The sequence below is a fragment of the Populus nigra genome, chromosome 14 (assembly GCF_951802175.1).
Source record: "Populus nigra chromosome 14, ddPopNigr1.1, whole genome shotgun sequence".
Lineage (NCBI taxonomy): Eukaryota > Viridiplantae > Streptophyta > Magnoliopsida > Malpighiales > Salicaceae > Populus > Populus nigra.
In genome coordinates this window covers 14,894,763-14,907,768 of record NC_084865.1, presented here as the reverse complement: position 1 = coordinate 14,907,768, position 13,006 = coordinate 14,894,763, and the positions used below count along the sequence as shown (strand labels likewise).

General features: G+C 34.4%; 2 protein-coding genes across 2 annotated transcripts; one reads left to right on the top strand and one right to left on the bottom strand.

Moving 5' to 3' along the window:
• Nucleotides 1–366: 366 nt before the first annotated feature.
• On the top strand, nt 367–1,336 carry LOC133672901 (uncharacterized). The gene is made up of 3 exons (XM_062093458.1): nt 367–922; nt 1,012–1,056; nt 1,220–1,336. The coding sequence occupies exons 1-3, from the start codon at nt 489–491 to the stop codon at nt 1,275–1,277; spliced, it is 537 nt and encodes a 178-aa protein (XP_061949442.1). The 5' UTR covers nt 367–488; the 3' UTR covers nt 1,278–1,336.
• Nucleotides 1,337–4,625: 3,289 nt separating this feature from the next.
• Nucleotides 4,626–7,784, bottom strand: LOC133672577 (uncharacterized). The gene is made up of 4 exons (XM_062093022.1): nt 7,780–7,784; nt 7,547–7,652; nt 4,973–5,194; nt 4,626–4,778 (listed from the first exon to the last, which is right to left on the bottom strand). The coding sequence occupies exons 1-4, from the start codon at nt 7,782–7,784 to the stop codon at nt 4,626–4,628; spliced, it is 486 nt and encodes a 161-aa protein (XP_061949006.1).
• Between the last annotated feature and the right edge of the window lie 5,222 nt (nt 7,785–13,006).

Genomic DNA, 13,006 nt, shown 5'->3' with positions numbered 1-13,006 from the left:
TTTGTGAAAAAAAACTTGTTCAAGTAATAGTTTGCTGACCAGGGAGGGGAAGGGTCAGTCAACTGGACAGGTAAGCTTGGCTTGTTTCTGTGCACTACAAAACTTAAACCGGCCGGTAAACCCTAGTGAAATGGAACAGGAACATGTTATATATTCTGTAGCCACGTTATGAAACGGGGTTAACTCAAGTCAGTCTTGCTTTACATGACTTTTAGCTAACAAGACACAAAATAGACAAAGTGGAATTAATGGCAGGAGGATCATTGCCATTTCCAGGCCACAGAAATTTTGACAGGTGGATCCGACGGGGACACAGGATTAGTGTTGAGAAAGCACCCCACATAGCCAACACTATCTTATATTGTAATTGTAAGTTGTAGATAAGGAAAATTTGAGACGGCTTGGCTTAGAAGTGGATGGTCTCATCAAAATTGACTGTATGTGTATGTGTGTGTGCATCAAGATCAGAAGGGTAGCTAGTTAGCATAATGCTAATTTATGCCCCAAGTCCAGTGGTTTTTAATACAACAAGCACATCATCCTATATTCTTGCCGGAGCTGTCAAAAGCAGTAGCAATATCAACAAGAGCACAGGCTATCTCACCAGAGGCAGCGGCAGATTCAGCATGACCATTACGAGCTTGTTTGCTGCTGGCGCAGTTTTAGCCTCAGCAGCTGCAGGAGCAAGTGTTGAGGCACCCCAACAACAACAACAACAACAAGCAGAGACAGAGACTCTATCGAACATACCACAAACACTGTCAGGTGGGGAGTGTGCATCAGTATCTCCTAAGGATTGCAAGAAGGCTAGGATCCAACGGCCCAAGTCAAGGAAAGCAGAGTCATGCACTATCAAGTGTGTCACCACTTGTATCCGGGGCGGTGAAGGCTCCCCTGGAGAAGGCCCTCTCAATGTTAGAAGGTTTGTTCTACTTAGTTTTCGATTACTGTATAGCATTTACTTACCTACTGCTTGACATTTTAGGTTAAAATAGTTTCAATCTTTTGCAGGCCTATAGTGGTTTTCAAGCAAGGATTCCGAAGCCGTAATTACTGGTAAATGCTGAACATAACAAAGAATATTTTAATTTGTTCTTGTTTAACCTCTAACAGTAATACAATACACATTTAGTAGAGTTTTATTGAATTGATTAAAATTAACTTTTGATTTTGCATTCTTTCAAGTAGTAGCATTTTATGTGTCTTCCCTGTTGTGCAGTTTGGTGGAGTGCTCCGATATTTGTAATTTGATCGGAGATGCAGATGATGGACCTTAATTTGTAAATTCCTTTCTCTCAATTTGAAATACACTCAAGTCTTCTTCTTTTTCTTTCAATATACAGAGGTAGAACTAGAAGCTTATGTTCATGTTTCATATTTATGTTCATTCAAGCTCTCTATCTCAATTTCAACAAAAGATGTTTAGGTTAATCTAGATGTATCATCTTCCTTACTATTTAGGAAGATTTCTTGAGTTTGAATGACATAGTAACAGTTTTTCTTGAAGATATTGCAAATGACATAATAATTTAGGAACTAGCGAAAAAAAATATGAAAATTGGAAGTGGAATCACCTATTCATTTTCAATCCGGCTGAGTTAGGGGAAGAAGAGTATGGCATGCAGGTCAACCAAGTTGCTCATTGCCTCACCACACCCTGTATATAAGAGGTAGAAGACATTGATTCTATCACATAGTCCTTATTAAAGACTTCAAATTTCTAAAAATTTGTCAATCTTTTCGGTTTTTTTCGCACTTGCGGGTGTGCGTAACAAAAAATTAGGATAGAGAACTTGTCATCTAACTATTTGGATGATAGTTACTAAAAGATCTAAATAGACTAGTTTTATATGAAATTTTAAGATAAAAAACTGGTTGTGATTAGAGAAGATATTAACACTTTCAGTGCACCCTACTTGAAGTAGGCTGTATTGTGTGGTCTATATATAGTTTAAAAGTATTGATGAGTTTCTAATCAATGGTCCATCTTTAGCTTAGAATAAGGATTTATTCTAACAAATAAATCTGACATTTCAAATTTATTAAATGCTCGTATGTCCAAATAAATTTTTATGGGAAGAATCCATATAGGTGTCTTGACAGAGTTTACCTATCCTAGAAGGTGAAAAAATTTTCTACAACTCGTATATTATGGTAAAAAATACTCCCAATTAAAATTGATGAATACCCAAAATAATTTTAAAAATTTTCTAGTTAATTTCTGATATTTAAATACCAGCTTACTTGTAGGTCTAATATTTATACTAGAATGTTGATAATTAATTTTCAGTAATTAAATTTTTTAGGGTTATTGAAATATTGGCCAAATCCTTAAGAAATTTTATGAACTTGTTATAAATTCCACAAAAAATGCAAAGAAATATAAATTTTTTCTAAAATAATGCTAAAAACATTTTTTCCTCTTTTTTATAAATAAAATGCAATTTTTGTAGGGATTGAGCTGCATGTAATAAGAAAAAATTATTTTTTTTGGTCATATGTAATTAAAACATTGGATTAATTAATTTTTAATTTTTTTTCTTTTTTTAACAATTATTTAACACAAAAAAAATGCAAACACACAGACACACACACCTTTTTTTCACTAATTACTCACACATAAAAAAATTACACATGTTTACAAACCATCAAGAATTCAAATTATAACAATAATTTAAAAACACGCTAAAAATTCAAAAATTAGCAAAATGGTCCTCCCAAGGGATGGAAAAAAAATGGAGATATTGTTGAAAACATAGGAAGCACACTGGAAGATTATGGGATAGTCAGAACAATGGTGATGCGCGGGTCTCACACGCCAGCGCCATTGGCGGTGTGTGCAGGTGATGCTTCGGTGTCTTGGGAAGCGCGTGATGGCATGGATCAGGAAGCTCTTCCTCTCCTCTTCACTCCTATGCTGATGGTGTAATGAAAGGGAACCTGTAAAAGAAGAAACAAACACAACAAACTTTAATTCTTTTTTCCTTCTTTTCTCTTTTTTAGATATGATTATCTCTCATTATTTTTTCTTCAAATGATCATTGCCGCTGCCAACTCAGGTGGAGCATCGTGTGTGGAGAGGGCCAGTTCGGTGGTTGTTGATATGTCATCGGTTCATGGTTGGAAAGAGAGAAGAAATCATTGGCGGTGGTATTCATAGCGGCGATGCTGTTGGAGCTAGCATTGTTGGATTTGTTATTGGCGGAGGTTGCTGTGATGTTGAGGAGCTGATGCCTGCTGGTGGAAGAATGTGGTCAACGGTGATGGTGGGTCGATTTGTGGTGGATTCAAATGGATAAATGAGAGGAGAACACCGTGAGTTAAAGGTTTGCACAATAGGGGGCTATTCACGATGGTTGCGAGTTGTGGTAAAGAGGATAAATGGCTATTAGTAGCTCACAATAGAGGTTGGCAGTCGTGGGTTGCTGAAGAAGATGGTGGAGGAGACACCAATTTTATGTGTCTGGTGTTGTTGAGCTTTTTTTTTTTTTATGAAAAATGAGGGTCACAAATTGAAGTTGCTGGTGATGGCTTAAAGGTTAGATCGTCGCTGGTTTTGGTTTGACAGAGGAAGGAAACAAGTCTATGGAAGTGTAGTTTTTTACTTGTGTAACTGCAGGCTAGGTTGAGGTATAATAGGGCTTGGGTTTTTTGGTGTATGTGGGGATTTGAAGAGTGTGTGAGCTAGATAAAGTTCTTTTTTGGTATTTTTTTGTTAGTTTTTTATCCTCTCTCCTAAATATTCCTCCTTTTTTGTGTGTGTATAACCATCTATTTATTGATATTTTGTTTGCCTTTTCCCTTCAATTGCTTGGTCCACAAGCAATCTAAATTTTCTTTGGTCTCTCATTTTCTTCTTTTTCACTTCTGGTCCCTTTGCTCATTTATTATATTTTTATTTTTCTTATTCTTTTGTATTTTGATTTTTTTTAAAAGGACAACATCAACGTTAACTCAAAAAGCACGTTAACAACTAAACATATTGAAAGTAGATTTTATTTTTTTTATTTTAAATTCTTTGAAAAAGACATTGAAAATGATGCAATATGCCAGAACATGTTTTTTTAGGTTTTTGTTGTTTTTTTCTTTTATTTGCTGTTTTTTTTTAAAAAAATTCAAAAACAAAATGGTCAAAAATTATGTTGTAATAATTTTGATGATGAAACCAAACAAACAAACAAACAACAACAACAACCATTATCCAGATAGCCAATGGACAATATGAAGAGTGTATTGCCGCCGTCTACATTCTAGTAGATAAAATGACAAGAAATCTAAAAGATGACATACTTTTAACTAATGTTGATTAATGTGTGGAGAAGATTGACCATAATCATCCATTTTATATGGAAAGCAATGTGAATAATTCCTTTTGATGAGTCAAAATATTTGGTTAAGATTTTTATACATAGAATTTTTTTAAAAAAAAATCAAATGGGTCTAGCCCAATCTTAAAGAGAAGAAATCTAAGTACTCAAGCTTGACTAACTACCAAGTATAAGTTCTTTGAGTAACATATTTGCCAAATCCATTTTTGTTTTTTAAGATTTTTTATATTTATAAAAATCTATAATAAAAAATATTGACTCATCAATTACATGGATAAAAATGAGATCAGGGGTTTGTTAATTAATAATTAACTTGAGCCTTGATAATGACTTTAGTGAAGCAAATGAGGAAGAAGTTAGTGATACATAAGGTTCCTTTTGTTGAATGCCTTTATCTTTTTCATGTTGTTCATGATTGGATTCTCCCTTTTCCTTAGCCTCTTTTGCCGCCTCATCCACCATTTGCATACATGTACATAAACGTTAAACCATTTTCTAAAAACACGTGTGTGTATGTGTGTGTGTGTGTGTGTAGACATTCATTAAGATTATGATTCAACTGCCGAAGAAGTTAATATAGTAATAAAACAAGAATTCGAGAGACTTGTAGTAGAAAGATTAATGATCATGATTAATGCACTTACATTTGTAGTGATAGCAGACAAGAGTAAATAAGGCATAATATCAATAATATGAGTCTTGATATGATTCAAGGCATCCTTGGTGAGGCCATGAGCAGTAAAAGTTGCATCTTTAACTACAATCTTTAACAAGTGACGAGTAGTTTCTAAGGCATCAGCTGGGACTGTAGTAACACTCAACTTCTCTAATAACCTCTTATTTACCACTCCAAAATGTCTTTTTATCTACACTGTTTGAAGAAAATTAGTGTAGTAAAAGCTTATGGACAACAATGCAAAATAACAAAACTAAAAAACAAGAAGAAAATTTGAGACGAAGGAATATTTCATTAAGTTTTTTCTCTTCTATACACATTTTCTTTCTATTACACTTATGCTATATGTTTCTGATTACAAGCGTATTTATAGATCTAAAGTCCTAGACAATTAAGGAATTATAAGAAGCAAAGGAAATCCTATTCTGAATAGGAAAATTAATTTTGCCGACTTAATCGGTTGACTGGTTCTCAACCAGTAGATCGATTCATTTAATTCAACTGGTCAATCATTTTTTAACCGGTAGACCAATTCCTCTATTTTTTAAAAAAACTAGAAATCATGTTTATGTTTAACATCCTCTCTTAAACTTGATTTCTCATATCTCTTAACATATCTCTCATTTTGGCAAAAACATCATGTTTGAGTGGTTTAGTCAAAATGTCCGTGACTTGGTCTTGGGTATTCACATACTTGACTTTAACTTTCTTATTTGTAATGCAATCTCATAGGTAATGAAATCTTATGTCGATGCACTTACTTCTATCATGAAACACAAGATTCTTTGCTAAGGCAATGACTAATGAGTTATTCATATAAATTTCTATAGGCTTCTCTTGTGACATTCATAATTTTTTCAATAATATTTTTAGCCATATAGGATGAAAAACACATGTTGTAACAACTATTTATTCAGCTTCACAAGTTGATAATATGACTATAGATTTCTTTTTTGAACTCAATGTGAATGTTGTGTCTCTAATATAGAAGACAAAACTTGTAATGCTTTTTTTTTATCATCCAAATCTCCATCCAAATCATTATCATTATAATCTACAAGATCAAATTTGTTAGAGTAACCATAGAATAAACCAAAATCTATGGTACCTTTGATATATTAAAGAATTCACTTCAAAGCTTTGAGATGTGTCATAGTTGGTATCTCTATGAATATGCTCACAAGTCCTTGTCCAAAGAGAATATCCAAACAAATGCATGTCAAATATCTCAAACTCTCAACTAGGCTCTTGAATATTGTAGAGTTTATCTTCTCTCCTTCATCATTATTTGACATATTTACTCTACACTCAATTAGAGCATTTATTTTTACATAATTCTCTATCTTGAACTTCTTGAGAATATTTTTTACAAACTTCTTTTGACTCATAAAGATTCCATCCTCTCCTTGTTTGATCTTAATCCCTAGGTAAAAGGTCAAGACCAATATCTGTCATCTCAAACTCCTTGAACATTGATTGTTTGAAGTCTCCAAACATCTTTGGATTATTGCCTGTAAAGATCAAGTCAAATACAAACGTATAATAAGAGTATCATCACTCTCTTTTATCTTCATATAGATAGCATATTAATGGGGGCATTTTACAAACCCATTCTTCAAGAAACAACTATCAATTCGACTATACTAAGCTCTAACCCATGGGTTGCTTCAATCTATACAAGGCTTTGCTCAACTTTAATATATTGTCTTCATGTCCCTTCACTTCATAACTCATGGGTTGCTCAATGTAGACCTCATCTTCAAGAAAGCAATTTAGAAAGGCCGACTTGACATCTATTTGGTAGATCTTTCATTTATGTTAGGTAGCTGTGGCGATTATTAATCAAATGGCCTCTAATCTAGCAACTGAGACAAAAACTTCATCATAGTCAATCCATTGCTTTTGATTATAGATTTTTGTTACCGATCTCGCTTTATACCTCTCCACTTCTTTAGCACTTTTTTTTTATATATAGATCCACTTGAGACCTATTGACTTTTTTTTATTTGGTTTATAACCAACTTTCATGTGTCATTTTCCTCAATTAATGCAATTTTCTCATTCATAGCAATTCTTTACTTTTCATCCTTTATTGCCTTTTCAAATATTATAGATTCACATGTGGTAAGATGACAATATAGAGTTAAATTATCATCTATTGGATTGGTTACCTCATATAAGTTATCAAAGCTACTCATTTTTCTTGGTGGACTAGGTGAGGGGTGCTACTATTTGAACTTCAACTAGAAGAAGAAGATAAAGGTGAAGTTGAGTTCATTGGTGATTGTGGAGGTGTAACTAGTTCTTAATGATCTTCATCTCTCTCTTTATCTTCATCAAAAACTAATAAAAAATCATACTTCTCACCATCTTCTACCTTTCAATCCCATGCTCATTCTTCATCAAATTCGACACCCTTACTAATAACTATCTTTTCTTCATTGGGGTTGTAAAGCTTGTATTATTTGGACTTTTGATAATCATCCATAAAAATCATTTTTTTGCTCTTATCATCTAGTTTGGTTCTTGCTTGATCATTTACATGCATATAACCAATGCTCTCAAACACCTTCAAGTGAGTAGCATTTGGCTTTCTTCCATTCCATGTCTCTTGTGAAGTCATGCCATTTAAGGCTTTCGTAAGACACCTATTTGACAAGTAAACATCACAATCTATAGCTTCATCTCAATACTTCTTTGGCATCGTTTTGGTTTTGAGTATGTTTTTTATTATGTTAAGGATGTTATCATGCTTCTATTCTTTCTTTCCATCACGCCATTTTGTTGTGAAGATCTAAGCATCGCTAAGAAAGTTTTTTTGATATCATGATCTTCACAAAACTAATTAAACTTATTAGAACAAAATTCACCCCTTATCTGTCCTAAGTGATTTTATAGAATAACCATTTTTTCCAACTAATGTCTTCTTAAAATAGTTAAATACATTAGACTTTTGCTTTAAAAAATATACCTATGTTCTTCTACTATGATCATCAATAAAAAGTAGAAAATATCAATTTTTACCGAATGAGCATTATTGAATAGGACCACATACATCTGCATATATCTCTTGTAAGGGTTGACTTGCTCTAGATGTAGACTACTTTAGAAAGCTCTTACAAAATTGTTTGCCCATTAAACATCCTTTACACAATTGATTTGGATGTTTAATAAATGATAGACCTTTTAACATATCTTTTTGCTCTATTTTCAAGCTGTCAAAGTTTACATATCCAAGTCTCATATGTCAAAGCAAGTCTCATCTTTCACACATGCCTTTAAGCATTTAGGTACATCCATCTTTATGTTTAGCAAAAATATTTTGTTCTGTCATGGTTACTTTTGCAATCATAGTTTCATAAGTATTAAGTAATGTTAAAGTACGATCTTTCATCTTAATCTCATAACCCTTCTCCAATAATTATCTCAAACTCAATATATTGATTTTTACAGTTGGCATATAATAACCATCACCAATAAATTGATGACTATCATTTTTCAATTTAATAAGAATCGTACCTGTCTTTTTGATGAAAACCTTTAAATGATCCATAAAGGTTACATTACCTTTAATTGATTCATCAAGCTATATAAACTTGTTTTTATCTTCACACATGTGATTGATGACACTATTTTCTAGATACCGCATGTGTTTTTTAGGTTGCATTTATTCATCATGGACTAGTAATAAGATGACTTCTTTCTCCTCTTCTATAACAAGATTGACATTCTTTTAAACCATTTTGGTTGGATTTCAACAATCCCTGATATAATGACCTATCTTTTCACAGTTGTAACATTTAGCTTCTTCTTTTTTTGTCAAACTTGGGTCTCAGATTGTGACTTGTCCAACTCAAATGCCTAACCAAACTGGGTGTATCAGCCGAAAGACCTTGTGACCCGTCTATATTTTTTTTTAAATTACACCCTTTTTGTATGTATACTGTTGCACCCGACATCGCGACGGCCTTAAAAATTAAATCTTTGGAAAATAACGGATTTCTGGCATCCTGTTCTTTAATGGGAATGGTCTTTGTTTAAGGAGTCGCCACCTAGTATTATGGTCACTAGGAACCCTAACTGGTCAACAGAGATTCTATGGTTCGGGACTGGTTACATAAAAGGGAAGATATTATCACCCCTTAAACGTCCTGCCTAAGGTAGGCTGCATTGCTAGTTTCATCTTAAATTGCTAAATGTTTATTAGTTTATGCCATGAAAATTTGCTTATAATATTCTTGACTCTGACGCCAGTGAATATTCAACTACGAATATTTCCAACTCTGGCATTGGTAAATATTACGTAGCTATAAAATATATTAGATCAATATTTTATTTTATTCCCGACTCTGGCGCCAGTGAATAAATAAACAATAATAAATTTATTTTTTACAAATGCAAATATTTTTTATATTTCTAGCTAAATAAAATAAAATACAATGAATAAAAATAATATAAATTTAAACTGGTATTTTTATTCCTGACTCTGGCGTCAGTGAATAAACCAATAAATTTACATTATTTTTATTCATGCATACATATTTTTATTTTTTTTATTTTTCTGTTTTTTTATATTTTTTTGGGGCTGGACCTAGTTCAGTCCATATGAGCTGGGCTAGACCCAGCCAGCCCAGCCCAGTCACAGGCCCAAGCCAATGACCTGGCTGGGCAACATGAAGCACGCGTGAACTAAATCACGCGTGCATTAGTAGATAAAGGAATTAATTGAGAGTTGACAGTAGGAAGTGAATTAAAATGAAAAGCGGTGAAAGAGAAACTTACTTACCTGGCTCTGGATACAACGAAGGCAGCAGCAACAATGGTTCTGGTCACGGTGGCTTTCCTCTGCTTATGTTCGTCCCTTTTTCTCTGTTTTTCTCCGGTTCTTGGCTTGTTCGTCCTATGTTTCTTGGCTTGTTCGTCCCCTGTTCTTGTTTCCAGTCGCTCCTTTATTGTTTTCTTGCTCTCGTTCTCTGTCTTCTGCGTTTGTTTTTCCTCTGCGTTCCCCTAGTTCTCTTTTTGTTCACGTTATCTCCTCTGCTTTTCCTTTTTTGCCTGTGTCTGTCCCCTCTCTCTCGGTCTGTTTTTTCTTTTTCTTCTTGCTCTCACATGCTCTGTCTTTCTCTGTCTTTTTTCTGTTCTTGGCTCTATTTTGGGTTGATTTTTCTTGTGCAGGGATGAAAATGATGGCAGGGTTGATCTCTGATTCCTTTCTGCCTTTCTCCCCTTCTCTCTGGGTATATTTTTTTTCTGTGTTTATGCTCTGTTTTGCTCTGCTTGTTTCCTCTTGATTTTCGGTTCCCCCTTCTCTTTTTCTTTTTCTTTTTTTCTGTTTCTCCTCTCTGCCTTTTAAAAGGCCAGAGAGCTTCCCCAACCATCCCCCCACGAACAGGATCGTGGTCCACGATTTGCTGCAAATTTTTTGTTGAATCGGTTTTCTCTGTGCGAAATGGAAGGGATGAAGAACACAGCTTCCAAACGGCGCCGTTTGTGTGTTTGAGGCATTTTTTCACTTTGGTCCCTGGACGTTTTAAACTTCACAATTCAGATCTTAATCATTAATAATCAATTTCTAATTGTACCCTTGGATTAATTCAATTGAATCCTTGATTTATAGTGCCATTTACACAACAGTCCTGGGTTTTTTTACTATTCAATTTGGTATCTGGACTTTAATTTTCTAGCAATTTTTCCTTGAATCAACTCCAAACTTTGGTATTTCTTCAATTACACCCTTGATTCCTTTAATTAATTAAATCAAAGTTTAATTAAGTCCTCAAACTCATTAATTCTTCAGTTAAACTCTTGATTTCATTAGTTAAAATCATCTAAATTTTAATTAATCAATTCTCCAATTAATCCCTTGATTTAATTAATTAAACTAGTCAAGAGTTTAATTAAATCTTTAAACTTCCAATCGTGTTGCCCTTAACCCAAATTTTAATTCACTCTTTATTTATTTTATTTTTACTTGTTTTTCATCATTTTTTAAAAATAAAATAAAAAAATAAATAAAAAATAAAAAAAGTCGAAATTGGGTTATAACATATACGATGGGGTATTTCTTCCTTTTCCAAGGATTCATGAGAGAAGTGTTTAGATATTACTAGATAGGTCTAGGCGAATTGCATTCAAATAGGTGGATCACTTTGTCTATCTTCTATAAGTTCTGTAGGCTCGTTAGAATCAAGCCTTTAGCAATGACTTCAGAAGTTGCTGACATCGATGATGACAACATGTGTTGGTTTTTCACCTTCACCAACAGACCTACAAGAGCTATGAAGGGAACTCTGTGTGGGAAGCCTATGCAAGTTAAAAAATAGAGGGGGAGATGACTGATAATGAGGTACAGTGGACCAGTCGACCCCAAAGGTGGTGTCGTAGGGGTGAGAGCTGATGCCACGTCGTCTGGCGACGGTGGAGGCTTTTTGTCGTGCCTCCTGTGTGAGGTGTTGTGTGTTGGAAATGGTTTTTGGATTTAATCATAAAATTATGATTAATGTTTAGGAGTCACCACCTAGTATTATGGTCACTAGGAACCTATGGTCTGCGAGAGTCTGAGTAAGGGACTGGTTGTGCAAGGGGAAGACGCATCACCCCCAGTGCACCCTACCTAAAATAAACTGCATTGTTGTTTGATTGTTTTTTCTAAGTCGGGTTTTTATTCGTTGGTCTTTTCTAAGGTTCAAGGTAGATCTCTCTTAATGAGAAAGTCTCTACGTTATTGGGTTAAATCCTAACCATTCTAAAGTCTGAATTTTAGCATTGCATTTATTTACACCTTGTATCTTCAATACCTAAGGGTATACTTTATCATGTAATTTTACACCCCACAAACAGTAAAGTCTATATCTGGACCTTAAAAAATTGGAAAAAGGTTTTTGATATTTTGGTCAAACCCTAATGGATGATCATAAACTGGTTATGATATCTATTTTTTTGGATTTTCAAAACATGAGAAAGATGCAATCTTTTAATGAAAATATGCTTGGGAAATTTTTAGGATTTGACCGTATGCATGAAAAAAATATATATTTTCTTTGAAAAGGGAAATTGATTTAAAAGTTTTTGAGATTTTTTTTTTAAAATGTTTTGAATTTTTTTTTGAAATATTTTGGAGAAAACCAGGTATTTTAATACCAGATTTGTATTTTATAGTGTAAATATACAACCCGGTATTGTGCAAAATTAGTAGAAAAATATTTGAGAAAATCACAATTTTTTTCAAAGGATTTTTGAATTTTTTTTGAAAATTTTTGTTTTTTTAAAGAAATATAATAATATAATATAATATATATTATATAATAGTAAATATGTGGGCTGGGCCGAAATCCCCACAAAACTGGCTCTTTTAGGGGTGGGTCGGACCAGCCCACCCACTTAGGCTGGGTTGGAACAGGTCCAGCCCATCCCAAAGATTATTATGTGCAGAACGTGAACAGTAGTTCACGTTCTGAATGTAGTCGAAATGGTTGCAGAAATGGAGGTCGACGAAGGAGCGGCTCACTTGACAAAGAAGTCTCGACCATGATCAGGAGGTTGAGCTGATGGTTTCGGTGGCGTCACTGGGAGAAACAGTGGCCAGGGTCGATCACGAGGGAAGGAAGAAGGATTTTGCAGAGGTGAGAGAGAGGAAGAAACAGTGACTGTTTCAGGAGTGGGGGTGGTCGGCTTGTGGTTAGGCTAGCTACCTGTGGTGGAGCTGGTGGTGCAAAAGCTGGTGGTGGCTTTGGTTGGTGGCTGGAACGGCGGGGAGAGAGAGGGAGAGAAAAACTGTAGAAACGGGGGCAGAGGGGCTGGTTTTTGGCCGACTTTGGACCCTATTTTCTCCTCCCTTAGGTCATCAACGACGCTTCTATTTATAGGAGGTCGAAGAGGGTAATCTCGTCTACACCGGGGTAAAATTTCAGTCTTTGATTTAGTTGGAAAGGATCCCAACCGTTGGTTCAAAGTAGCCTCCCTGAGTTATCAAATCTACAGGAAAAGGCTGCCTGAGTTGACC

Coding starts and splice junctions, on each gene's coding strand:
- LOC133672577 (XM_062093022.1), bottom strand. Junction 5,195..7,546: donor AGAGCATTGGTTATATGCAT/GTAAATGATCAA, acceptor CAAACAGTGTAG/ATAAAAAGACATTTTGGAGT. Junction 4,779..4,972: donor TGTCTGCTATCACTACAAAT/GTAAGTGCATTA, acceptor ATGGTGGATGAG/GCGGCAAAAGAGGCTAAGGA.
- LOC133672901 (XM_062093458.1), top strand. CDS start 489: ATGCTAATTTATGCCCCAAGTCCAGTGGTTTTTAATACAACAAGCACA. Junction 923..1,011: donor GGCCCTCTCAATGTTAGAAG/GTTTGTTCTACT, acceptor AATCTTTTGCAG/GCCTATAGTGGTTTTCAAGC. Junction 1,057..1,219: donor TTCCGAAGCCGTAATTACTG/GTAAATGCTGAA, acceptor CCTGTTGTGCAG/TTTGGTGGAGTGCTCCGATA.